The 26,664-nt window shown below is 45.7% G+C and overlaps 1 protein-coding gene across 2 annotated transcripts in view; it reads right to left on the reverse strand.

Annotated features, from left to right (window-relative positions):
• ZBTB7C (zinc finger and BTB domain containing 7C) overlaps positions 1-26,664 on the reverse strand; it is a 140,657-nt gene that overhangs the window by 18,731 nt on the left and 95,262 nt on the right. The window contains exons 1-2 of one of the 2 annotated variants that reach the window (XM_077463041.1): positions 26,436-26,564; positions 235-1,407 (exon numbers count right to left, since the gene is read on the reverse strand). In XM_077463041.1, the coding sequence (XP_077319167.1) occupies positions 235-1,407; positions 26,436-26,443 (1,181 nt within the window). In that variant the 5' untranslated portion in view covers positions 26,444-26,564. Of the gene's footprint in view, positions 1-234; positions 1,408-26,435; positions 26,565-26,664 lie in introns of those variants that run through there. The other variant, XM_077463039.1, reaches the window with a different exon arrangement.

The raw sequence follows: 26,664 nt of genomic DNA on the forward strand, positions 1-26,664 counted from the left end.
TTTCTCCTCACATCCTGTTCTGGTGATAACTGTGAAATTTTTGTAACATATGTCTCTTCATTTTCTATAATGCTGACAATGGTCACTTAGACCGATAGAAAGACATTCTCCTCAAAGAGACCTATCTCCAGATAGAACCCATCTCCACAGAGAACCTATAGAACCCATCTCCAGAGAGAACCTACCCCAACCCTTCTAAATAATGTTACATTTTTGTTTATTTTATCCTCTGACCTGGTAAAACGAACTTCGCAGATATTACACATATAAGGCTTTTCTCCTGTGTGGGTCCGCATGTGCCTTGGAAGTTTCCCAGCTCCCATGATGACCTTGTGACATATGGGACATTGTTGGGAGGCCTTCGGCTTGATCTTCCTCTCTTCTTCCAAAGGCCATGGGGGAAACATGCCCAGATGTGCCGCACTCAGAAAGCTCAGGTAAGCACTATAATCCATTTCGGCTTTGATCTGCCCAAAATGTTTGGTGGAATGCTCTAGAAACATATCCTTGAAGAAGTCAGTAGGAAACGGTAGAGCCGGGATCTCTACATTCTCCTCCTCCTCTTTAATTTTCCTGTCCTTGATTACAAGATCCAGGGGTCCAGTGTCTACTGGCTGTTCTTGGACTTGAGAGAAGTTCATCAGATCACCATTCCAAAGCTGAGGAAAGAAGCCAGGAACAAAATGGGTAATGGGTGGCCTTTTCTCTGCTGTGCTTTTTGGGTAAAGGTTTTCACTCAACAGTGACTTGATTGAAAAGTCTTTAATGGCACTTTGGTGGCCAGAAGAACTGTTGGTGGAAGTGTAATGAGTTGGTAGGTCCTTCTGAGTTTCACGGTAAGATTCATCAGGTTCATCGGACTCTGGTGGGCTTTGGTTGAAGCTGGTTTCCTGAATATCCATTTGATTTTCCTGGTCAACAAAGTCTTTGGTCTCATCTTCTTCATCATCGTCTTCATCGTCATCTTCTTCCTTCTCATCATCGTCCTCCTCACCGTCTCTTGGCGTCTCCAAGATCTCCAAGCACACGTTGATGATACATTGGATCTCCAGCATTTCAGCAGCGTCGAGGATATGTTTAACGTTGGATGTCGTGATAGTGAGCGTGGAGGTGTAAGCAAACTCTAATATGGCGGAGAATGCATCTGGCTTGACAAAGTCGATCTCGTAGATGTACGGCTGGTCCGTCATGGAGCCAGCAGTGAAGAGTTTCTTGAAATATTGACTGCAGGCTGCGAGCACCGACCTGTGCGTCCTGTACTCTTGATCCTGTATGATGAGGATCACATCGCAGAGAAAGCCGTCCTGCCTTTGTTGGTTTAGCCCACATAAGATATCACTGCTGTGGTTCGGGAATGGTATACCGATCAGGTCTTCGTCCGTACTGGCCATGTTCTCATATGTAGTCCTGGAACACAACAGAAATTCAGCGTCAGTCTAAAAGTAGATATTTAAAGGGACTGTCAACTGAATCATTTACAATGCTTAAAGCAGAGCTACAGGCAATTTTTTTTTCACATTTTGGATAGAGTAAGGGTGGGTTATAACCCCTGCCAGAATTTTTTTTCATCATCTGTGTCCCATTCCAGAAATTTACCTTTACTTCCTGTTCCATAGCCAAATGGGAAGTGAGAGAAAATCCCTGCAAATTAAGGGAATTCTCTGGGGCCACCAAGGTCACCAGAACTAGTGTGCCCATTGGAAGATTAGCCCTCAAAATTTGGGATTTACTTTTACTTCAACTTTCAGTGATAATGTCAAACTGGACAAATAGAGAGGGTGAATCTCCCTAACAGGGGCACAGAGAAGCAATAAAAATTGACAGGTATTCTCAGGGCTGGTGCAAGGATTTTTGACACCCCAGGTGAAACCTCATTTTGCGGCCCCCTTGGCTCCACCCCCTTTGCCCTACCCATGTATACCCCACCTTTTTAACGAAGGGCTCATTAAATGTAGCCCATCAGCACCTATCAAAATTCAGCCTCACCAGCGTCCATCAAATTCAGCCTCAGCGCCCATCAATGCAGCTTTGCCAGCGCCCATCAAATGCAGCCTCATCAGCACCCATCAAATGCAGCCTCGCCAGCGCCCATCAAATGAAGCCTCGCCAGCGCCCATCAAATGCAGCCTCGCCAGCACCCATCAAATGCAGCCTCGCCAGCAATCATCAAATGCAGCCTCGCCAGCGTCCATCAAATTCAGCCTCACCAGCCTCCATCAAATGCAGCCTCGCCAGCACCCATCAAATGCAGCCTCACTAGCACCCATCAAATGCAGCCTCACCAGCACCCATTAATGCAGCCTGCCAGTACCCATCAATTAATGTTTGCTTGCTTCCATTTATTCGGGTGTCGGGACACAGACACAGTCCTCCGCTGCGGCTGCGCCTCTGATACTATGTGTGAACGGATCAGTAGCTGCCTGCAGATGCCGAGACTTAGTTGCTTGCTGAAGAAAGAAGAGAGTAGGAACACCAGTGGTGGCGGCGGCTGCCTAGTTTGCCTAGCGGTAGCACCGGCCCTCGGTATTCTAATCCTTCTGCACTTTATCCAAAACTAAAAAAAAATGTTTGCCGTTAGTTATACTTTAATGCAAATCTGCACAGAATGGCCACCCTGTAGCAGTATATCGGCTATGATGATTCTGCCATGAAAGCTCTTGGTTAGCCACTTCCTGTTATAGGCGACAACAGGTGACAAAACCCTGTTGACTTGATCCTGTGCGGCCCCCCCCCCCCCCATGTTGTACAAGTACACTCCCTGGTTTGCTATCCTCTGGTGATCTGGCACCCCTTCTAACGCTTTGTCTCCCTGTTGTCACCTTGTCATATACTGTAGGCCGCCAAAGGAGACCACAACACAGACTTCCCAGGCATGGTCCACGGTTGTCACCATCAGGAAATCCTCCCTAAGAAATACCACACGCCCATCACTGGAGTCACATAGACATAAAGTAGCTGCAAAGAGGCACCGGTAGAACAGCAGCACTGAACTGTAAGAAAGATCACAGTTAAGGTTTACATCTACTTTAACCCCTTCCCAACTGCCAACCGCAGATGTACTGCGGCAGGTCGGCTCTATTGTGTGAAACAAAATACCTGTATGTAATTTCGTGCAATGGACACCGGGAGCTCGCTGATTGGACAGAGGGGGAGCCAAGCAGCAGGTCCGGTGGATCTGATGTCCGGCCGGCCACCTGGGATCATTCCCCAGAAAGGTAGAACAGCGATCTGCCTATGTAAACAAGGCAGATCACTGTTCCGACAGGGGAAAATATAGAGATCTTGTGTTCCTGCTAAGCAAGAACACCAATTTCTGTCTTCACCCAATCAGACCATCCCCTACACAGTTAGCAAGCACCCCCTAGGGACACATTTAACCCTTTGATCGCCCCTGATGTTAACCTTTTCCCTGCCAGTGTCATTAGTACAGTAACAGGGCATATTTTTAGCACTGATCACTGTAATAGTTACAAAGTAGGTAAGGTTGAATAAAGACAATAGTCCATCTAGTTCAACCTGTGTCATTGTTTATAATTATTTCCCATATCCCTGTTTGTTGTGTTCTTTAAGATGCACGTCCAAGAATCCCTTATAAATATCCATACTCCCCGCAGCCACCACCAATTGTGGAAGAGAACGCCACATCCTTATTGCCCCGACAGTGAAAATAATGTCACCGGTTCTCAAAAAAAGTGTCAAAAGTGTCAGTTAGGTGTCTGATTTGTCTGCCGCAAAGTCCCGCTACAAATCACTAAACGCCGTCATTACTAGTAAAAAACGAATAAATAAAAAATGCCATAAAAATATCCTATAGTTTGTAGATGCGATAACCAATTGATATACGCTTATTGGGATTTTTTTTTTAACAAAAACATGTAGCAGAATACATATTGGCCTAAAGCAGGAGTGCCCAACCTTTTGAATATCAAGGGCCACTTCAGCGACTTGGTAAATGGTCGCGGGCCACAATGAGCGGAGCGGGTGGATGGCATGTCCGTGTCCGCTCTGCAGAGCAGCCCACGATACTTTTTTAGCGGATCGTATTGGAGGTAGAACACGAGTCGGTTTATGTCTGCCACTACTTAGAGATGAGTGGAGGGTCCAGTTGGTCTGACTGTCGGACTGACTGTGTGAAAGGGGTCCAAGGCTGCTTTTACACTCATGCGCTGCGGTTTACACTTGTGCAACACAGTGTACCTTTGGCTTTCCTGCAGTTTGCAATAGACTTCTATTATATTCTGCAGGTTTGGTGCACTTTCAGAAAGCTCACCAAACTCGCAGGTAATAATAGAAGTCTATGGCTCAGTGCACCTGCGGATCAGTTTGAAAGCAGCCCAGTAACCACTGCAGAAAAGATATGCCCATATATGTATTGTGATTTTAGCAATAAACTGACCTTTAATAACAGTATTCTTTCAGTTCTATCCCAGGGCAGGAGGTCGCGGGCCACATCAGAGGGCTCTGCGGGCCACATGTGGCCCCCGGGCCACTGGTTGGGCACCCCTGGCCTAAAGTGATGAAAAATGTGATTTTTAAAATTTTTTTATTTGTTAGGTTTTATAGCATAAAGTAAAAAATATTGTTTTTTTTTTCTTTTCAAAATTGTTGCTCTTTCTTTGTTTATAGCGGGAATAAAAACCCTGCAAAGGTGATCAAATACCACCAAAAGAAAGCTCCATTTGTGGGGGGAAAAAAAGGACATCAATTTTTTTTTTTGGGTACCGTGCCATTGTCAGTTAAAGTAACGCAGTGCCGTATCACAAAAAAAAAATGGCCTGGTCATTAAGGGGGTTAAAACCTTCCGGGGCTGAAGTGGTTAAACAAGCTGAACTGAAAAATAGGTTTTCTAACTTCAGAAATAACATATAGAAGGGCTAAAGTGTGCCTTTATATAGCCGAATAGATGTTGGCCTTCCGGTACGCTGCGGTTTCCTCTCTGAGGCCAGAAATACATTATTATTTCTCCTCGTCTTCTGCGCGGTGGCTGAATATCGGGGAAGGTTGTAATATGGAATTTTCACGCTGAGAAAGCTTCATCTTTGCTCGTGGAAGATCAATGTGGAGAGCGGACCTTACCGCTATCGTTCCCCTCCTCCCACACACAGCGGGTGAAAGGAGGACGAGCGGGGCCATGGGAAAAGAGATGTGCGTAAATATCACACCGCAGCTGCTGGAAGCCACCTCCATCCTACCCACCCCATACTCAATGCCAATGTCCTTGACGTCCAAGAACGGTCCCAACGGTAACTGTGAAGGTTCTCGTCCATCCAGGTATACCTTGGGTAGTCATTTAATACATTTAATTGGACAATATTGAAGTGGTTTTGTAGCCTATCCAAGCCACTTCTTCAGTTCTAATAAGTGTCAGGACAATCAACATCTGCCTTGACACATTTCATGGTGATTAAAGTAGAACTCTAGGGAAAACTTTTTTTTTCGTTTTGGATTGAGTAAGGAAGAGTTGTAACCGCTGTCAGGTTTTTTTGTTTGTTTTTTTTTTACCATCTGTGACCCATTGGGGAGATTTGCCTTCCCTTCCCACCAAACAGGAAGTGAGAGGAAATTCCTCCTACAGGAGGGAATCCCGGGTTGTCCCCATTGGAAGTTTTCCCCTCTACTCCTGTTCTGGTGACAACCAAAAATTTTCGATTTTCTCTAGGATTTACAAATAGAGAAGGTGAATGTCTTTAACCACTAGCCAACCAGCGCACAACGATGTATGTCGGCACTGGGGTTGCACCGATACTAGTATCGGTATCGGTATTGGTGCCGATACCGAGTATTTGCACAAGTATCGGTACTCGAGCAAATGCACCAATACCTGAAACTTTCAGGCTTGGTTCTTTGAGCTGTCAGTGGGTCTCCTCTGTTGACAGCTGAAGTGTTAAAGAAGTCTGGTAAATGGAGCTGTGAAAAAACAGCAGCCGGCAAAGTTTATTAACAACATTGCTCAGCGCTAAAATAAAAAGAAACATTGTTTCTTTTTGAATCTTTTTGTTTCTTCATCTGCAGATCAAAGGGATGAACAAATGTTCCTCTGTTTAACGCCTTCTAAACCCTTAACTTACTCCTTATTCACCTCCATTTAATTATTTTCCTGCTTTTTTTTTCACGTATATTTTATAAACGATAAACAATTAAAACTTTTTTTTTGTTTGCTTTGTTAGTGAATATTTTTACACATATATATTTACATATATTTACACATTTCACATTGAAAAAGTGCAAAATTAAAAAAAATCTATTTCTTTCATTTGTAAATAACTTTTCAATACTTTGTACCATTGGTGACAGCTGAAGCGAAAACAAAACAGTTGCGGTAGGTATCGGTAATTGGTATCAGAGAGTACTAAAATAAAAGTATCGGTACTCGTACTCTTAGTAAAAATTATATCGGCGCATCCCTAGTTGTAATAATGGCACAGCTTGGCAAATGGGTGTACAGGTATGTCCCTTTTAAATCGCGGCATGGTGGGCGCTTCTTTGCCTCTCCCTGCTGTTGGCTTTCAGCTGCTACAGAGAGAGCCATACAGGGGATTGGTTCCAGTAATTGGCCTCCCTGCCACACTGATCACCCTCCCTGTGCACCATACGTTTCCCCCTGCTGCCTAGGCCCCCCTTTGTTCCCCGCCACCCTGCAGTGATGCTGGCATCCCTCCTCTCCTTCCCGCCAGCAGTTGCAAACACACAATAGGATCCTTCAAGATGGAGAGTGAGAGAAGGGGCTGGTAAATATGTCATATTTACCAGCTCCTTCCTTTCCTGAATGAACACATTGAGTGATCTGTACCAACCACTCAATGTGTTCATTCATAACTGAAAAACTGGCTGTATGGGGCTAAAGGTTGCCACTTTTTCAAATTTTAAATTTTTTTTCCATTATCATTGAAAGTGAAAGCCAAAATAAAATCCCAAATTTTGTCCCCAGAAAAGTAAAAGAGGTGAAATCTTCCAACGGGGACCCGGGGGTCCCTTAGGAATTCCCTTAATTTGCAGGGATTTACTCTCACTTCCTGTTTGGCTATGGGACAGGAAGTGAAGGGAAATCTCCACAATGGGACACAGGTGGCAAAAAAATAAAATAAAATCTGACAGGGCTTATTTTTTTTTTTTTTTTTTTTTTTTTTTTTTTTTTTGCTTCTTAACCACTCAGTGAAATCAATTTAATAACCATGGGACCACCTCAGCTTACAGCTCAGCGTCCCTTCCATGCAGTCACATCATAGTGGCAAGTTTTTTTTTTTTTTTTTTTTTTTTTTTTTTTTTTTTTTTTTGAGAGTGTTAATGCCAGGCTAACAACCTTCATAATAACCATATCATCCCTCCGGTATCACACTCCCATCTTATCCCCCTTCTAGTTCTTACCTCGACCCCCCCCCCCCCTCCTTCCTATCTGTGGACCACCTTATCTTGTTTTCCCTGTGAGAGTTTTAATTTCTATCTAGTTTGTACTTTGTTGTATCTTGTCTACACCTATTTTAGGGCTTTCTCAACCCCTCTGAGATGAGCCATTTCTTCCTAAAATCTGCCCAACACTTCCATTTCTCTATGATTGGTGTATTACTCCGCTCTTCCAAGCTGACTCTCAAACACTCCATCTTATAGGTCTTTTCTACCGCATCCACCCATTCCCACATTGACGGGGCCTCCTTCTCTTGCCATTTTTTCGGTATTAGTTTTTTACCTGCATTCAGCAAATGGGGAATCACCGATTCCTTATATTGTCTGAGCCCAATTTTTGTCCCATGGAATAACACTACCCAGGGATCAGCTTTCACCTCTTTGTTAGTAATCTCTTTAATGAAGGCTAGGATTTGGTTCCAGTACAGTTCTATTTTTGGACAACTCCACCACAGATGTGTCATCGTGCCCAACTCTTTACATCCCCGCCAACACTCCCTAACACCATCCCGCTGAAATTTACTTTTCCTCTCTGGGGTGTAGTACCATCTCGTCATACATTTGAAACTCATTTCCGCAGTTCCAGCATCTACCGCTGAGCCATGCACTAATTTAAATATTTTCCTTAATATTGTGTTATCTGGTTGTGTTCCTAGTTCCCTCCCCCATTTTTTGATGTACACAGGTACCCCCAGCTCTACTCCCTCCACCAGCGTTCTATACCATCTCGAAACAATTTTCTTTGATGTCTTTAATGAACATAATTGTTCCAAAGGAGTTAAATCTTCCGCTGTTCTAATCTGTGGGGGGAGTTTTTTAATAAAACTTGAAAGCTGTGCGTACCTCCACTCATCAATTATCATCATCTCTTTTTTTTGTGCCAACTCGTGATATGGTGCTATCCCTTCCCCTTTCATTACATCTTTTAATTTTACCTCTTCCTTGACCCAGTTTCCTCCTATCTCCTGACACCCTGGTAAAAAAAAATTATTGTGCTTTAACGCTATAAGTGGTGAATTGTATTTCCCATTAAATTGCCTATATATCTTATCCCAAATCCGCAACGTGTTTCGTGTAATGTTGTTCCCTTCCAAAAATACACTTCTCTCCTGTGGTGGGTTCCAAATTTGCTTCTCCAATTTTGTTCTGCATAATTCGTGTTCCAATCTCACCCATCTTTTCTCTGTGTTATCCCTTCTACTCCATTCACTCACTCTGGACACTACAACTGCTTCATAATAAGTCTGCACGTCTGGCATTGCCACTCCACCCCTATTTTTTGGTTGTCGAAGTGTCGCGAAGGCCACCCTAGCTTTTTTATTTTTCCAGATAAATTTCATTAGGATGGTTTTTAATTTCGATAGGTATACATTGGACAAAGGTATTGGGAGCATCTGAAACCTATATAGGATCTTAGGGAATATTATCATCTTTAATGAGTTTATTCTCCCCAACCACGATAGTGGTCTATAACTACACCTTTTACATTCTGCCTGTATCTCATCTAATAACGGAATGTAGTTACAGCGGTACATTTTCCTTTCTGTTTTTGATAGTTTTATCCCTAAATATTTCAGTTCGCTCCTCCACTGGATTTTCCAATTCTGTTGCATACTTTGTGCCTCTCGCTTGCTAATATTAATATTCATTATCTCCGATTTTGACCTATTAATTTTAAAGTTTGACACTTCCCCATATTGGTCTAGTAGATTTAATAATTCTGGCATAGATGTCTTGGGGTTGTTTAAATACAATAATATATCGTCCGCAAAAGCGGAGTATTTGTATTCAACTTTTCCCACTTTCACCCCCTCTATTCCAGGGTCTCCCCTTATTGCCGCTAAAAGTGGTTCCAAAGAGAGCACAAATAGGAGGGGCGAAAGCGGGCAACCTTGCCTTGTACCCCTCTCCATCTCAAAGGACTCTGACTCACACCCATTAACTTTTATACATCTGACAGGGCTTATAACCCTACCTTGCTCAATCACAGGCTGGGGACCTGTAAGTGAAAGTGATATTTTAAAACAGAAAGCTCCGACCCCCTCCCCTGCTAGACAAGACAGTGCCGTTGGGCAGAGCTCTGTAAATTTCAGGACTGGATGGGAAGAAATAGTAATCGTTTAGCAGGCACACCCTGAACTCCCTACCTGACTGTCAGCGAAGCCAGGTTGGTGACAAAAAACATCTATGAGCCCTTTAATGGTAGAAGCATACAAGTCATAATCATTGAATTTAAGACGGTCCTGGATGTGGTCAGCCAATAGGAAGAAGACATCTGCAGATCAATATTTAATTGAGAACGTGGACAGGATGCTGTATATTCCGTAAATACAGAAAACATTAATTGACAAAGGTGCTGGGCCTGGAGGCACTGCCCTGGTTAACCTTGATATAGTGCCGATCGATACAGCAATAAAAATATCTTAGTCTCCTCTACAATCCTATAAAGACCGTGAAAAAAAAAAGTAATTGTTTTGTTAATCTTCAGCTGTGTCATCCTCTGGAGGAACATTCATTGTTACCTCTCAGGCGAATTGCAATTCAACTGACCACCACGCCACTGCGAAAGATCAAACTAATAAAAGCAGAAAACTATTTATCCAATCAGCACAGATTATGGTACGAGAGACCAGATACATGGGAGGGGGGATTACAAAGACACAGTGAATGAGGTTTAAATATGGTGGAAAGTTAAAGTAGAACTCCAGCAACAGCTTTCACAAGGGGCCCATTTAAAAAGTAGCAGTATGGCTGAACTTTGGCCATAGCACCCCTTTTCAAAAATGATGCTCTCCAGCACCATTACAAAGCACCTTACACCAGGTGTCCTTATCAGAGTGCCCCCTTACATCAGGTGTCCTCATCAGAGTGCCCCCTTACATCAGGTGTCTCCATCAGAGTGCCCCCTTACATTCGGTATCCCCCTCAGAGTGCCCCCTTATATCAGGGGTCCCCGTCAGAGTGCCCCCTTACATCAGGTGTCCAAATCAGAGTGTCCCCTTACATCAGGTGTCCCCATCAGAGTGCCCCCTTACATCAGGTGTCCACATCAGAGTGTCCCCTTACATCAGGTGTCTCCATCAGAGTGTCCCCTTACATCAGGTGTCTCCATTAGAGTGCCCCCTTACATCAGGTGTCCCCATCAGAGTGCCCCCTTACATCAGGTGTCTCCATCAGCATGGCCTCTTACATCAGTTTACCCATCAGAGTGTCCCCTTACATCAGGTGTCTCCATCAGAGTGCCCCCTTACATCTGGTGTCCCCATCAGAGTGTCCCCTTACATCAGGTGTCTCCATCAGGGTGCCCCCTTACATCTGGTGTCCCCATCAGAGTGCCCCCTTACATCTGGTGTCCCCATCAGAGTGTCCCGTTACATCAGGTGTCCCCATCAAAGTGCCCCCTTACATCAGGTGTCTCCTTCAGAGTGCCGCCTTATATCAGGTGTCCCCATCAGAGTGTCCCCTTACATCAAGTGTCCCCATCAGAGTGCCGCCTTACATCGGGTGTCCCCATCAGAGTGTCCCCTTACATCAGGTGTGTCCATCAGAGTGTCCCCTTACATCAGGTGTCTCCATTAGAGTGCCCCCTTACATCAGGTGTCCCCATCAGAGTGCCCCCTTACATCAGGTGTCTCCATCAGCGTGCCCCCTTACATCAGTTTACCCATCAGAGTGTCCCCTTACATCAGATGTCTCCATCAGCGTGGCCCCTTACATCAGGTGTCTCCATTAAAGTGCCCCCTTACATCAGGTGTCCCCATCAGAGTGCCCCCTTACATCAGGTGTCTCCATCAGCGTGCACCCTTACATCAGTTTATCCATCAGAGTGTCCCCTTACATCAGGTGTCTCCATCGAAGTGGCCCCTTACATCTGGTGTCCCCATCAGAGTGGCCCCTTACATCTGGTGTCCCCATCAGAGTGGCCCCTTACATCAGGTGTCTCCATCAGAGTGGCCCCTTACATCTGGTGTCCCCATCAGAGTGGCCCCTTACATCAGGTGTCTCCATCAGAGTGGCCCCTTACATCTGGTGTCCCCATCAGAGTGTCCCCTTACATCTGGTGTCCCCATCAGAGTGGCCCCTTACATCTGGTGTCCCCATCAGAGTGGCCCCTTACATCAGGTGTCTCCATCAGAGTGCCCCCTTATATCTGGTGTCTCCATCAGAGTGCCCCCTTACATCTGGTGTCCCCATCAGAGTGGCCCCTTACATCAGGTGCCCCCATCAAAATGCCCCCTTACATCAGGTGTCCTCATCAGAGTGCCGCCTTACATCAGGTGTCCTCATCAGAGTGCCGCCTTACATCAGGTGTCCCCATCAAAGTGCCCCCTTACATCAGGTTTCCTCATCAGATTGCCCCCTTACGTCCAGTGTACCCATCAGAGTGCCCCCTTACATCAGGTGTCCCCATCAGAGTGCCCCCTTACATCCGGTGTACCACTCAGACTGCCGCCTTACATCGGGTGTCTCCATCAGAGTGCCTCCTTACATCAGGTGTCCTCATCAGAATGCCCCCTTACATCAGGTGTCCTCATCAGAGTGCCCCCTTACATCAGGTGTCTCCATCAGAATGCCGCCTTACATCAGGTGTCCCCATCAGAGTGCCCCCTTACATCAGGTGTCCTCATCAGAGTGCCCTCTTACATCAGGTGTCCTCATCAGAGTGCCCCTTACATCAGGTGTCTCCATCATAGTGCCGCCTTAGATCAGGTGTCCTCATCAGAGTGCTCCCTTACATCAATGTACCCATCAGAGTGCCCCCTTACATTGGGTGTCCCCCCTGTCATGTTAATGACATTTCTAATTAAAACCTTTTTGCTTGTATTATATACCATATTTTAGACCCAGTGATGTCATTACTTGGTCGCTATGCTTCTCTATGCAATGCAGCAGATCATGAGTGGTGGGAGGGGTTGCGCTGTATGTAGCTCACTGAAAGCATCCCAGCACCTTGCCTCCGTACTCCTCTCAGGAGCTCTTAGCTCTGCAAGCAGTGGGCTGGCTCTTGGGAGCAGTTATGCAAATATAAAAATGCCCTGATGGGTGGAGGTCAGTGTGAACGAGTGGATGCCCCTAGATTGTAATTGCATGCAGGCCACCCTTGGCAATACCCACATTTGATTGCAAGAACTACCATCTAGTTGATAAAAGAGGCAGGCCAGAGACAGCCAAGCTAGCAAAGGAAGAGCTAGATGATTTCAGATGTCCTCCAGGCAGGTAATGAGACAGGCCCTATCTGATTTGCTGCAGTTACTAATACGCAATGTCAGAAGCTCACAGTGTGCAGTGAAATCAGCGTAAGCCTTTTCAGCACAGCAGAGGAGACTGGACAACCGTACAAGACTGAAGGACAGGCTGGAGTCAGGGCTGGGACAAGGGGTGGGCAGGAGGGACAGCTGCCCTGGGCACTGTGGTATCATGTGAGTTGGGGTGGGGAGGATTTGTGTTGGAAGTGGGAATTAGGGTGGCGGTAGGGGGTAAGTATTGTTCTAGAGTAGTGATTTATAGGAATTTGTGTTGGGAGGGGGGAGAAGATATGTGCTAGGAGGGGGGATTTGGGGGGAATTAGTGCTGGGAGGGGGGATTTGGCGGGAATCAGTGCTAGGAGGGGGGGACTTGAAGTGGGGGAGGGGGGGGAAATGTGTACTAGGAGGGAAAATTTTAGGGGTAGAGGATTTGTGCTAGGAGGAGTGATTTTTTTTTCTGGGAGGGGAGGGGGCATTTTGAGGATTGGGGAGGCAAAGGTTTGTGCTGGGTGGGGGACTTTCAGCAGGGGGGCGGATTTGTACAGGGAAGAGGGGGAATTTATGCTTGGGGGTAAACATGCAGATTGTTGATCAGTGTTTTTGTGGGGGGGGGGGATTTTTGCTCACATATAATACTCATACATTTTGGTGGGAGTGGGGGGGGGGTGCGCAGTTTGACATGTTCTTTCTGGCTTTAGCCACTTTAAGGCCATGCCTTTTTCTGACATTTGTTTTTTTTACGAATAAGAATCTATATTTTTTGGATAGAAAATTACTTAGAAACAATATATATGTTTTTTTTTTTTTTAGCAGAGACCATAGAGAATAAAATGGCGTTGCAATATTTTATGTCACACTGTTTTTGTGCAGCGGTCTTTTAAACGCCATTTTTTTTGGAAAGAAAACACTTTTATGAATTAAAAAAAAAAACAGTAAAGTGAACTCAAATTTTTTTTTTAGAATGTGAAAGATGATGTTACGCCAAGTAAATGGATACCTAACATGTCACGCTTTAAAATTGCGCACACTTGTGGAATGGTGAAAAACGACAGTACTTAAAAATCTCCATAGGCGACACTTTAAATTTTACAGGTTGCCTATTTAGAGTTACAGAGGGGGTCTAGCACGGGAATTATTGCTCTTGCGCTAACAATTGCAGCAATACCTCACCTGTGTGGTATGAACACCATTTACATATGCGGGCGCGACTTACATATGTGTTCACTTCTGCGCGTGAGCTTGGAGGGATGGGGAGCTATTAAAAAAAAATTATTATTTATTATTTTACTTTTTTATTTTTACACTGTCCCTTTATTTATTTTTTTAGCATTTTTATTCATATTACAAGTAATAGAAACATAAACATCCCTTGTAATAGAAATAAGTATGACAGGTCCTCTTTATTGAGAGATCTGGGGTGAAAAAGACCCCAGATCTCACATTTAGCCTCAAAAGCAAAAAAAAAAAAAATGTTCTTTTTGACACTTTGACTTTAAAAACAAACAAACATGTCTTTAAGCCTGAGAAACAGAAGTGGGAAGTGACGTTGGAGGTCGCTCTGGTCCTCCAAGGGCATATTATTATTACTATACACGATATGTAGGCAGGACTCACGAGCAGGATCATCAACAGGTGAGTAACTGTGGAAAGAGATAGGAGCTGGCAGTTAGCCAACAGCTGAGCGGCCAGCTTAGAGAAGGAAGGGCTGAGCCCAGCTCTGACAGCATAGAGCCGAGTGGGGGCTATCTTGCCCTAACTCGGCTTCCTGCCTAGCCATCTGTCACACCGGACCGGTTCTGGGTCTACCAACGGCTTCAGTAAGCTCAGAAACGACTGGGAAGTGGTGGGTGGGGGTGGGGGGGGGGGCACATCTGCTGCCGCCTATAAAAGTGATCCTGTGGCATATCCCCTGCTGGGATCACTTTTATCTGAAAGCCGACCGCCTGCTGTAAATAAAGACACCGAGGTTATGGTAGCTAGCTGCTGCCATAACCCGAAGTCATGACGTACATTCCCAGTTAGGTAGTCGGCAAGCGGTTAGATGACCTTGTCTCGGCACTGGTTGGAGTTCACCTTTAAGTATCCTTTTGTGAGTGAACCGGCCCTTAAAATAAGCACAAATATGTCAGCGAACGATTTCCACAGACTGAAAAATCAACGTTCCTGCATGAAATGCTACATCGCTAACCAATATGGTAATGGAGGGGGGGAGGGGGGGTATTATCAGTGAGTGGGCGAGCCATTGACCTTACAAGCAATCCTCGTTTGTTTCCAATGAATTGAGATCTGTGTTCGGGTAAAAATAATACATGAAATGATAATTGGGATTTCTGTTGTAGCCGGATTTTTTTTTTTTGCACTGCGTGTCACCGATCGATCTCCTTGAAACGCATCGGTTTTAATAATTTTTTTTGCGGGTTGTTTTGCTGCCGCTCGGTGTCTTGGCTGAAGGGTACGGCAAGAACAGGAGATGATATTAAATGCCGAGCACAGCCAGGAGGAGGAGGAGGAGGAGGCGGTGGAGCCGAGACAGGCAGAGACAGGAGGAATTGGGGGGGCAGCCATTAACCCTCCGCCTGCCAGCGCCCTCCGTGCCAGTGCAGGGTGCGTCCACCTTTACACAACACCATGTGCCATTCCATACAATGAATTCAAGGATATGTGTATAACCAGCAATCTACTGCCTTTTGTGTTATCTGTTATACCATTGAAAGTGTTTTGTTATATCTGTGTAATATATATATATAAATATATATATATTCTGTTGATCCTGCCAGAAATCCTGTAAGCTGATATCTTCCTGTGTTCTCTGCCTGCGCCGACTGTTATCAGTTAGCAATGTGCTCAATTCACCTTGAGGACTACAGAACCCCCCAGCCTGTCCCTGGGGGAGGTGTTCTGTAGTCCCAACACACTTCTTGTCCTAGGGCGGGGGGTCTCCAAGTTATAGCCTACACGTTAAACCCGATCCGTTGCAGGATTCTATATGGCCCACAGCTAGGATCTTTTCCACTCACACAGGTCTTCAGGTCAGCCTATGGCATCCATTTTCTCTCCAACATCCACAACAACCCCCTGCACTTTCTAGAGTAGGTTCCCCAGGAGGGACAGTGATGGGGACCCTGATGTAAGGGGGGACTCTGATGGGGGCCCTGATGTAAGGGGAGACTATAATGGGGACCCTGATGTAAGGGTCAGACTGTAATGGGGACACTGATGTAAGGGGAGACTCTGATGGGGCCCTAATGTAAGGGGGTAATCTGACTGGGACCCTGATGTAAGGAGAGACTCTGATGGGGACCCTGTTGTAAGGGGGGACTCTGATGGGGACCCTGTTGTAAAGGGGGTTTTGATGGGGACCCTGTTGTAAGGGGGTAATCTGATTGGGACTCTGATATAGGGGGGCTCTGATGTAAGGGGAGACTCTTCATATAAGGGGATGCTGAAGGGGACTCCAATGTAAAGGGGCCTCTGATGTAAGGAGGCCTTTGATGGGAACCTCAATGTAAGGTGGGTTTTGATGTAAAGGGTACTTTGATAGGGATCCTGATGTAAGGGGGGCCTTGAGGTAAGGGGGGCTCTGATATACAGTGCCTTAAAAAAGTATCCATACCCCTTGACATTTTCCACCTTTTTTCATGTTACAACCAAAAACATAAATGTATTTTATTGGGATTTTATGTGATATACCAACACAAAGTGGAACATAATTGCCAAGTGGAAGGAAAATGATAAATGGTTTTCACATTTTTTTTTTTTTTACAAATAAATATGTGAAAAGTGTGGCGTACATTTGTATTCAGCCCCCTTTACTCTGATACCCCTAACTAAAATCTAGTGGAATCAATCGCCTTCAGAAGTCACCTAATTATTAAATAGAGTTCACCTCTGTGTAATTTAATCTCTGTATAAATACAGCTGTGAAGCCCTCAGAGGTTTGTTAGCGAACCTTAGTAAATAAACAGCATCATTAAGACCAAGTAACACACCAGACAGGTCATGGATAAATTTGTGGAGACATTTAACCACTTCAATACCGGGCACTTAAACACCTTCCTGCCCAGACCAATTTTGAGCTTTCAGCGCTGTCGCACTTTGAATGACAATTGCGCGGTCATGCTACACTGTACCCAAATGAAATTTTTATCATTTTTTTCCCACAAATAGAGCTTTCTTTTGGTGGTATTTGATCACCTCTACGGTTTTTATTTTTTGCGCTACAAATAAAAAAATACCGAAAATTTTGAAAAAAAAAAAGTTTTTTTTTGTTTCAGTTTCAAAACTTTGTAAATAAGTACGTTTTCTCCTTCACTGATGGGCACTGATGGGGCTAGACTGATGGGCACTGATAAGGTGGCACTGATGGGCACCAATGTGGCACCAATGAAGTGGCACTGATAGGCGGCACGGATGGGCGACACGGATGGGCGACACGGATGGGCGACACGGACGGACACTAATAGGTGGCACAAATTGGCACTGATAGCTGGCACGGATGGGCGGCACGGATGGGCATGGATAGGCGGCACAGGTGGGCATGGATAGGCGGCACAGGTGGGCATGGATAGGCGGCACAGGTGGGCATAGATAGGCGGCACAGGTGGGCATGGATAGGCGGCACAGGTGGGCACTCATAGGCGGCACAGGTGGGCACTCAGGCGGCACAGGTGGGCACTCATAGGCGGCACAGGTGGGCACTCATAGGCGGCATCGGTGTTATAGTAATGGATGCCAATCAGTGCCAAACAATAATGCATGCCAATCAGTGATGCCCATTGTGGCCACTGATTGGCATCCATTATGGGCACTGATTGGCACCCATTGTGCTGACTGGCACCCTGGTGGTCTAGGGAGGATTATGGATTTTTATTACCTTTTCCCTGGTGGTCTAGTGGTGTCCCTGGTGGTCCAGTGTGGGCATCCTCGGGGGGGCTGTGCTGATAATCGATCAGCACAGACCCCCCCTGTCAGAGGAGCAGCCGATCGGCTCTCCTCTACTCACGTCTGACAGACGCGAGTGAGGGAAAGCCGATCACCGGCTCTTCCCATTTACACTGTGATCAGCCGTGATTGGACACGGCTGATCACATGGTAAAGAGTCTCCGTCGGAGACTCTTTACCGAGATCGTAGTTGCCGGGTGTCAGACTGACACCCCGCAACAACGATCGCCGCGATGCGCGCCCCCGGGGGCGCGCAGCGGCTCATAATCCTAATCACGTCATATGACGTCCGGTTAGGATTATGAAACCACTTTGCCGCCGTCAATTTGTAATAGGGCGGGCGGCAAGTGGTTAAAGCAGGGTTCGGTTATAAAAAAATACCCCAAGCTTTGAACATCTCACAGAGCACTGTTCAATCCATCATCCAAAAATGGAAAGTGTATGGCACAACCGCAAACCTACCAAGACATGGCCGTCCACCTAAACTGACAGGCCGGGCAAGGAGAGCATTAATCAGAGAAGCAGCCAAGAGGTCCATGGCAACTCTGGAGGAGCTGCAGAGATCCACAGCTCAGGTGGGAGAATCTGTCCACAGGACAACTATTAGTTGTGTACTCCACAAATCTGACCTTTATGGAAGAGTGACAAGAAGAAAGTCATTGTTGAAAGAAAGCCATAAGAAGTTCCTTTTGCAGTTTGCGAGAAGCCATGTGGGGGACACAGCAAACATGGAAGAAGGTGCTCTGGTCAGATGAGACCAAAATTGAACTTTTCAGCTTAAAAGCAAAATGCTATGTATGGTGGAAAACTAACACTACATATCACCCTGAACACACCATCCCCACTGTGAAACATGGTGGTGGCATCATCATGTTGTGGGGATGCTTTTCTTTAGCAGGGACAGGGAAGCTGGTCAGAGTTGATAGGAAGATGGATGGAGCCAAATACAGGACAATCTTATGCCACGTACACACGACTGGACTTTCCGTCAGAATAAACTCTGGCGGTCTTTCCAACGAAGTTCCGATGGAGTTCTGCTGAAATGGACTTGCCCACATACGATCACACCAAAGTCCGTTTGTTTAGAACGTGATGACATACGACGGGACTAGAAAAGGCCAGTAGCCAATAGCTGGCCTTGCGTCATTTATGGTCCGTCGGACCAGCATACAGACGATCGGTTTTCCCGATAGGAATTGATTCCGTCAGAAAGATTTAAAACATGTTCTAGTTCTAGGTCCGCCCGAATTTTTGAAAAAAGTCAGCTGAAGCCCACACACGATCGGAATATCCAATGAAATGATTCTGTCTGACCTTTTCTGCCGGAAAGTCCGGTCGTGTGTACGCGTAAGGTTGCCACCTTTTCTTCAAACCAACTTCAACTTTGAAATTTGGCAATTTGGCTGTGGCCAAATTGCATTAACAGTGGAGGGGGGGGGGGACTTAAATGGACATGATCAAATAAAACAAAAGCATTTGTGTACCCATGAAATATGATTCAGTTAATAAAAGAAATGCCAGTTAAAATATGAAACTAGCCTACCTTAAAAGTGGACACTGTCAGCCAGTACAGCAGTGGACGGTGTCAGTAGAGCAGTGGATGAAGTCAGTAGGGCAGTGGATGATGTCAGTAGGGCAGTGGATGAAGTCAGTAGGGCAGTGGATGATGTCAGTAGGGCAGTGGATGATGTCAGTAGGGCAGTGGATGAAGTCAGTAGGGCAGTGGATGATGTCAGTAGGGCAGTGGATGATGTCAGTAGGGCAGTGGACGGTGTCAGTAGGGCAGTGGACGGTGTCAGTAGGGCAGTGGATGATGTCAGTAGAGCAATGGATGGGGTCAGTAGAGCAGTGGATAATGTCAGTAGAGCAGTGGATAATGTCAGTAGAGCAGTGGACAGGGTCAGAAGGGCAGTGGAGGGGGACAGTAGGGCAGTGGACAGTGTCAGTAGGGCAGTGGACGGTGTCAGTAGGGCAGTGGATGGGGTCAGTAGGGCAGTGGACGGTGTCAATAAGGCAGTGGACGGTGTCAGTAGGGCAGTGGATGATGTCAGTAGGGCAGTGGATGGGGTCAGAAGGGCAGACTCTGATTAGGACCTTGATATAAGGGAGACACTGATGGGGACTCCAATGTAAAGGGGGCTCTGCTGTAGAAAGAACTATGATGGGGCATTGATGTAGGGGTGTTGATGTAAGGGGGGCTCTGATAGGGATTGTGATGTAAGGGTGCATATTTCCAGCACTGATCACTGTACTAGTGTCACTGGTTGCCACAAAGTGGCAGTTAGTGTCAGATTGTTCTGCCATTTCACCGCTATTACTAATATAAAATAAAATAAATAAATAGAAATTCCATATATATATCCCATAGATTGTACACTATATAACTTTTGCGCAAACCAATCAATATACGCTTTTTGGTATTTTTTTTTTACCAAAAATATGTAGCAGAATACACATTGGCCTAAATTGATGAAGAATTTTTTTTTTTATGTATTGGATGTGTTTTATAGCAGAATGTAAAAAATATTATTTTGTTTAAAAAAAAAACAAAAAACAATACACAGTGAACTAAAGACCCCCTCTTCCTCCCCAGGGGAAGGTGTTCTGCAGTCCCAACACACTTCCTGTCCCAAGGTGACAACACTGCTCTTCCATAGATGCAGTTAGTGAGTGTTGTCACCCTAGGACATGAAGTCTATTCTTTATTTGCAGGATCACCAGGGGAAAATTGAAGGAATAAAAAACGTAAAATAAGAAAACGAATGCGGCCACCACATCTGAGGACACACCTAAGCTGCAATATATTCACATTTTGTGTCTTTGGTTTTTATACTTTAAATAAACAGCATAGCTCCCAACTGTCCCTGATTTGGAGGGACTGTCCCTGATTTGGAGCAATGCCCCTCTGTCCCTCTTTCCTCCTCATTTGTCCCTCATTTTATCCAAATTCTAAATTGCTGCATTTGTAAATGCCAAAAGCCAATATAAAGGAATATTAGTGGTAAAAAAAAAAGCACTTGTGGGTTTAACCAATCTTGTTTTTTTGTACAATTCTCCTTTAAGGGGGAGTGACAAGGGGTGTGTCCTATGCCTGGATACTTTTGCTGATAGGAGTCCCTCATTCCCATCTCAAAAAGTTGAGAGGCATGTAACAGTGTCTGGTAAGATGTGGAAGTACGATCTGAGATCCGCCTTTATTGGGCCTCTGATGGACTGCGCCCTGTAATGAGTATAATTGGCTGTGTGGGCAGACACAGGGGGGTTGGGGTGGGAGGAAGAGGTGCAGATTGAGCCCTCTCTCCTCACCAGTTTGTGTGTTTTTTTGGGGGGAGGAGGGGGGAGTGTTAGTGCTGGCTTTTAGGCAGTGTGAAAGCGTGTAAAAGATAATCTCAGCTTAGACAACTGCAGCCAGAAACCCTGCTGTGAAGCCATAGCCCAGTCTAAATAATGTGTCCGGGTCTCAGACAGTCTGAAACCCGGACACATGATTCCAAACCCGAACTGTCCGGGTGAATCCTGGACAGGTGGCAACCCTACTCCCACCTGTCCCTGATTTCAAGGGACTGTCCCTGATTTAGAACAATGTCCCTCTTTCCTCCTCATTTGTCCCTCATTTTGGTCTGTTCTCTATAGTTGTATATAAAATGCACTTTTTAACTTTCAATAAGTGTTTCGCAGTGCTAAACCTTTCATTCAAATTCTAAATTGCTGCATTTGTAAATTTTAAAAGCCAATATAAAAGAATAGTAGTGGTAAAAAAAAAAAGCTCTTGTGGATTTAATTAACTTTTTTTTTTGGTTAATTCTCCTTTAAGAGGGTGTAGCAAGGGGCGTGTCTTATGCCTACATACGTTTGCTAGTAGGTGTCCCTCATTCCCATCTCAAAATGTTTGGGAGGTATGGATACATATGCAGCAGTGAGTTTCCTTTTTGGAGCCCCTTTTTTCAACTCTGGTCCCTTTGAACCGTAGTTGAATTTTTTTTGTAGCTTGTTGATCCTGCCAGAAATGCTGTATCCTTGTCACTTCCTGTGAGCAGAGCAGACAGCAAAAACAATGTTATTTTCTTTTTATAAACTACTAATACCATCAGCCCCCATGTAATGGATAGGAACAAAAAGCTGACATGTTTGAAGTCCAACCTGGGTGACAACCACAGCTCCCTCCATAGATACAGTGAGGGGAGTGAGTGTAGCCACTCAGGGACAGGACATGTGTTATTACATATAAAGGAAAAAGCCTCAGAATTAAAACTAATGCAACCACCACATCTAAGGACTGGTATGCTGTAATAGTTAGCATTTTTGTTTTTTGGAGTTAGGTATGGGGGTTTTCCTTGCTCTGCAGGTCCTCAGCTACTTCTTCCTCTCCAGCAAAGAGAACAGTGAGCAGCACAGTAGTGAGATCACCAAATCTCACACCTAATCTCTTGAGAACGGTAGTCAGAGGCAGCAGTGCCTTAGGTAATCTCACATTACAGATATACAAGCTCAAGGCACAGGACTTGCACTGGTTAGCCATAATTAAAGGTAAAATGTTACCTTTCATTTTGGATGGCGTAGGGAATGGTGAAAATTCCTGCCTTTTTTTGGGAGAGGGGGTTAATTCTTTCACTTCCTGCTCTGTAGACACAACAGGAAGTAGGAGTGTACTCTCAGTTTGTTTCCCTCTAGTCTAGTGAGCTTTCTGGTGTTGATCTCACTTTCAACCACTAGATGTCCCCATGTGCCTTTAGATCTTTTAAAGGGGAACCTCACTCAGATTTTTTTGTTCTAAACTTTTTTTTTTTTTACTCTTTTTTTTAATATTTATTTAGTCACATCCTGGCAAATTACCACTTAAAGCCCAGGATGTTTTAAAACGGCCAAAGTACACAAAGTGGCTAAAGGTTGGCATTATAATGATGGTTATACCATCAGTTAATATGCTTTAATAATTAAAGTTTAATTTACAATAATTTAATTTTATTTTAATTAAAAATTTAATAACATAAATATTTAATATTCTAACTTTCTAAATATTATAATACTTTTATTATTACATGAAGTTATACTCCTGTGCTGTTTGTCAGGGAATGGCGGCCTTGAATGCCCTCGTGGTAAACGCTTTCTCCATGTCTGTTGGCCCAGACAGGGGCATTTTACCTCCTTCGTGTTAAAATTAAGATTTTGGACCGGAAGATTACTTAAAGGGATTGTAAAGTGATTTTTATTTTTTTTTATTTAAAATAACAAACATGTTATACTTACTTCCACTGTGCAGCTCGTTTTGCACAGAGTGGCCCCGAACCTGCTCTTCTGGGGTCCCTCGCAGGTGCTTCTCACGTTCATGCGAGCTCCCTCACATGGTGAGAAGCATCTGCGGGCGCGCTCCCGTGATACAGCCAGCGGCTATAGCCGCTGGCTGTATCACACGGCCCCGCCCCCGGCGCTCTGTGTCAGTGGATGTGATTGACAGCAGCGCGAGCCAATAGCTGCGCTGCTTTCCATCCATCCACTCCAGCCAATCAGCGGCCAGGCTGAACGGTGGAAAGGACGTCGGGGGACGAGCGCGGGACTTTTGAGGGGTGAGGTAAGTAAAACGGGGGGGCTGAGGGCGCAGGCACTGTCAGATGTTTTTTCACCTTAATGCATAGAATGCATTAAGGTGAAAAAACATTTACCTTTACAAACCCTTTAAACACCCCCAAAATATTCTATATTTTCTGAAAGCAGACACCCTGTAGAATAGAAGGGTGGTAATTGACTTATTTGTTATATCACATGATGTTAACACAGCTTTGGCCTCACCATTGGCTTCTATCGCTGTCAATCACTGTCAGTGAGCCAATTAGGAGGTAGCAGGGGCAGGGCTAAGCCCCCTTCCATGTGTCTTATGGACACACAGAGTGGGGTTCGGGAGCAAGCACGCACCAGTGCCCCCATAGCAAGCGGCTTGCTTTGGGAGGCACTGAGAGAAGAGGAGGAGCCAGGAGTGCCAGCGGGGGACCTGAGAAGAAGAGGAGCCTGGAGTGCCAGCGGGGGACCTGAGAAGAGGAGGAGCCAGGAGCACAGGTGGAGGGCCTGAGAATAGGAAGAGACAGGAGCTCCAGTGGGGGACCCGAGAAGAGGATTAGCCAGGAGCACCAGCGGGGGATCTGAGAAGAGGAGGAGCCAGGAGGGCCGGCATGGGACTCAAGAAGAGAAAGAGCCAAGAGCACAGGTGGGGGACCCGAGAAGAAGAGGAGCCAGGAGCACCGGTGGGGCACTGATGAGGCGGCACTAGGGTTGCCACCTGTCCAGGATTCACCCGAACAGTTCGGGTTTGGAATCATGTGTCCGGGTTTCAGACTGTCTGAAACCCGGGACACATTATGACTGGCCTATGGCTTCCCAGCAGGGTTGCTGGCTGCAGTTGTCTAAGCTGAGAGTGTCTGTTACTCTCTTTCACACTCCCCAAAGCCAGAACTAACAACCCCCCCCCCCCCCCCCCCAAACACATACAGACGGGAGAGGAGAGAGGGCTCGATCTGCACCTCTTCCCCCCACCCCTACCCCTCTTTGTCTGCCCACACTCCAATCCCTGCCACTGTGCCTCAGAAAAGGGAAATTTGGGCCAGAAATTTGAAGTCCAACAGCCTCAGATCCAACTGAATGAGAGGTGCTGACTGTCAAGAGGTGAGTGAGCTCACCATCCATCTCAACATCCATCCATCTGTGACTGAAGTCTCCCCCCTTCACTCTCTTGCCTCTGAGTAAGTACACTAAGGCAAATCAGGGTTCTCAGAGCACCCCTTATATCAGAGTTCCTCTTTACATCAGAGGCCACAGTCTTTCCCCTTACATCAGAGTCCTGTCCGTACATCAGAGTTCTCAGTGTTCCCCCTTAGATCAGGGTTCCCAGAGCATCCCTTATGTCAGAGTCCCCAGAGATCTCCCTTACATCAGAGTCTGGAGAGTCCCCCCTTACAGTGAAAGGGAACTCTGCTAGTTCAGATGTAAAGGGGGAACTCTGTGGACTCTGATGTAAAGGGGAACTCTTGTTATTAACTTCATATGATTAGAAATGTTATTTAGTAGAAAAATCGATGTATAGTTTATACTATAAAAAAAAAAAAAAATAGCAATGCCCCGCTAAAGTGTTCGGGTTTGACTTGAAGAAAAGGTGGCAACCCTAGGCGGCACTGATGGGCATTGATGAGGTGGCACTGATGGGCACTGATCAGGAGGCACTGATGGGCACTGATGATGGGCACTGATGAGGCGGCACTGAAGGGCACTAATGGGCACTGATCAGGAGGCACTGATGTGGCTGCACTAATAGGTGGCACTGATAGGTGGCACTGATAGGCAGCACTAAAGGGCACTGATAGGCAGCACCGATAGGTGGCACTGATAAGTGGTACTAATGGGCAGCACTGATAGGCAGCATTGATGGTAAGGCACTGATGAGCACTGATAGGTTGCACTGGTGGGCACTGCTTAGCAGTACTGATGGGCACTGGTAGGTGGCACTGGTGGGCACTGCTTGGCAGCAGTGGCTGTTGGTGTGTGGGACCGATGTCCCATCTTAACAAGCCGGTAGTCGGCTTATTTTTTCACCTCATGCTGTCAGCGTGATGAAAAGAAGCAGATTACCCGCTTCTGTTTACATCATGTGATCAACTGTTATTGACAGCTGATCATGTGGTAAAGGGCCTGAATCGACCCTTTCCCAAGGACTCCATGATCACAGAGCGCTCTGCCCACGCACAGGAGGATGTCCATGTACATCAAGTTGTTGTTATTCCAAGTAAACTCCCCCATTCATCCCATCAAGATTGCCATGACCATTTCTAGCCATGGCCATCTTGAGTAAGGGCAGATAATTGATGCAGCATTTACTTCCTGGAATCCAGCTGCCCTTAGCTCAAGTATGCATGCAGGAGACTGTGCTTAGCTGAGAAACCCCCTCCTCCTCTCCTCCCCTCCTGAAGACTCCTGTGATGTATGAAGTCATTTGCCTAGACAAGAAACCAGGAAGTAACTGAAGAAACTTAGAAAAATGTTTTTAAACAAGTAAATACATAGCTCCCAACTGTCCCTGGTTTGGAGCCCCTTTGTCCCTCACTCCTCCTTATTTGTCCCCCATTTTGGTCTGATCTATATAGTTGTATATAAAATGCACTTTTTATCTATCAAAAAGTGTTTTCCAGCACTAAACCTTTCATCTGATTTCTAAATTGCTGCATTTGTAAATTCCAAAAGCCAATATAAAGGAATAGTAGTGGTAAAAAAAAGCCCTTGTGAGTTTACCCAATCTTGTTTTTTGTACAATTCTCCTTTAAGGGGGCGTGGCCGGGTGTGTGTCCTATGCCTGGATACTTTTGATGATAGGTGTCCCTCATTCCCATCTCAAAAAGTTGGGAGGTTTGTAAATTAGTAAATATACTTTCCTAAATATTTACTAATGCAGCATAAGGATTACAAATAGTCAATGTTGATTGGAAGAGTGAAGTTCCACTTTAAGGACTCTGCGGAAGATCCGATTGGCTGCTTTTAGTTCTGATTTCCACACTGAGCCGAGTCTGTGCAGCACTTTCCCCCCGGCCCTCCTTGGAGGACTTCCCACCCTCCCCTCTGTCACCGGGCCAGGGGAAATTTCTATTTTCGTATAATGTGTCACTAGAAAAGCGAGCTTCTCGGAGAAAAACAAAGAGACCAGCACGCTCGTTCCTGACAGCACATTGGCACTTAACAAGAAAAAAAAAGTGACGCCAACGGCGCAGCGCTGAAAACACCCACCTGGCTCTTCGATCTGGAGAACGTCTCCAGACAAAACGTTTTTTTTTTTCCTGGTCCCGACCCCAGATAACGATAAATATTCCATACCTTGGCATCTACATGAAAGTTTCTCTCCCCATCGCCCGGCAGGACGCAGCGGCTTGGCGTTCATGGAGCGCAGCTCCTCGGCAGCCTGCTATAGGTCCCTGTAGATGGAGCTTCAGACACGCTGGAATTTTTTTTTTTTTTTGGCTGGCAGCGTTGTCACACCAGCCTCCCCCACCCCCCACGTGATATTAGGAGGTGAGGAGACCCAGCCTTGTGTCTTCATTCAGCA

This window comes from Lithobates pipiens, unplaced genomic scaffold (genome assembly GCF_037356315.1).
Source record: "Lithobates pipiens isolate NorthernLeopardFrog02 unplaced genomic scaffold, aLitPip1_a1.2 Scaffold_3, whole genome shotgun sequence".
Taxonomy (NCBI): Eukaryota; Metazoa; Chordata; class Amphibia; order Anura; family Ranidae; genus Lithobates; species Lithobates pipiens.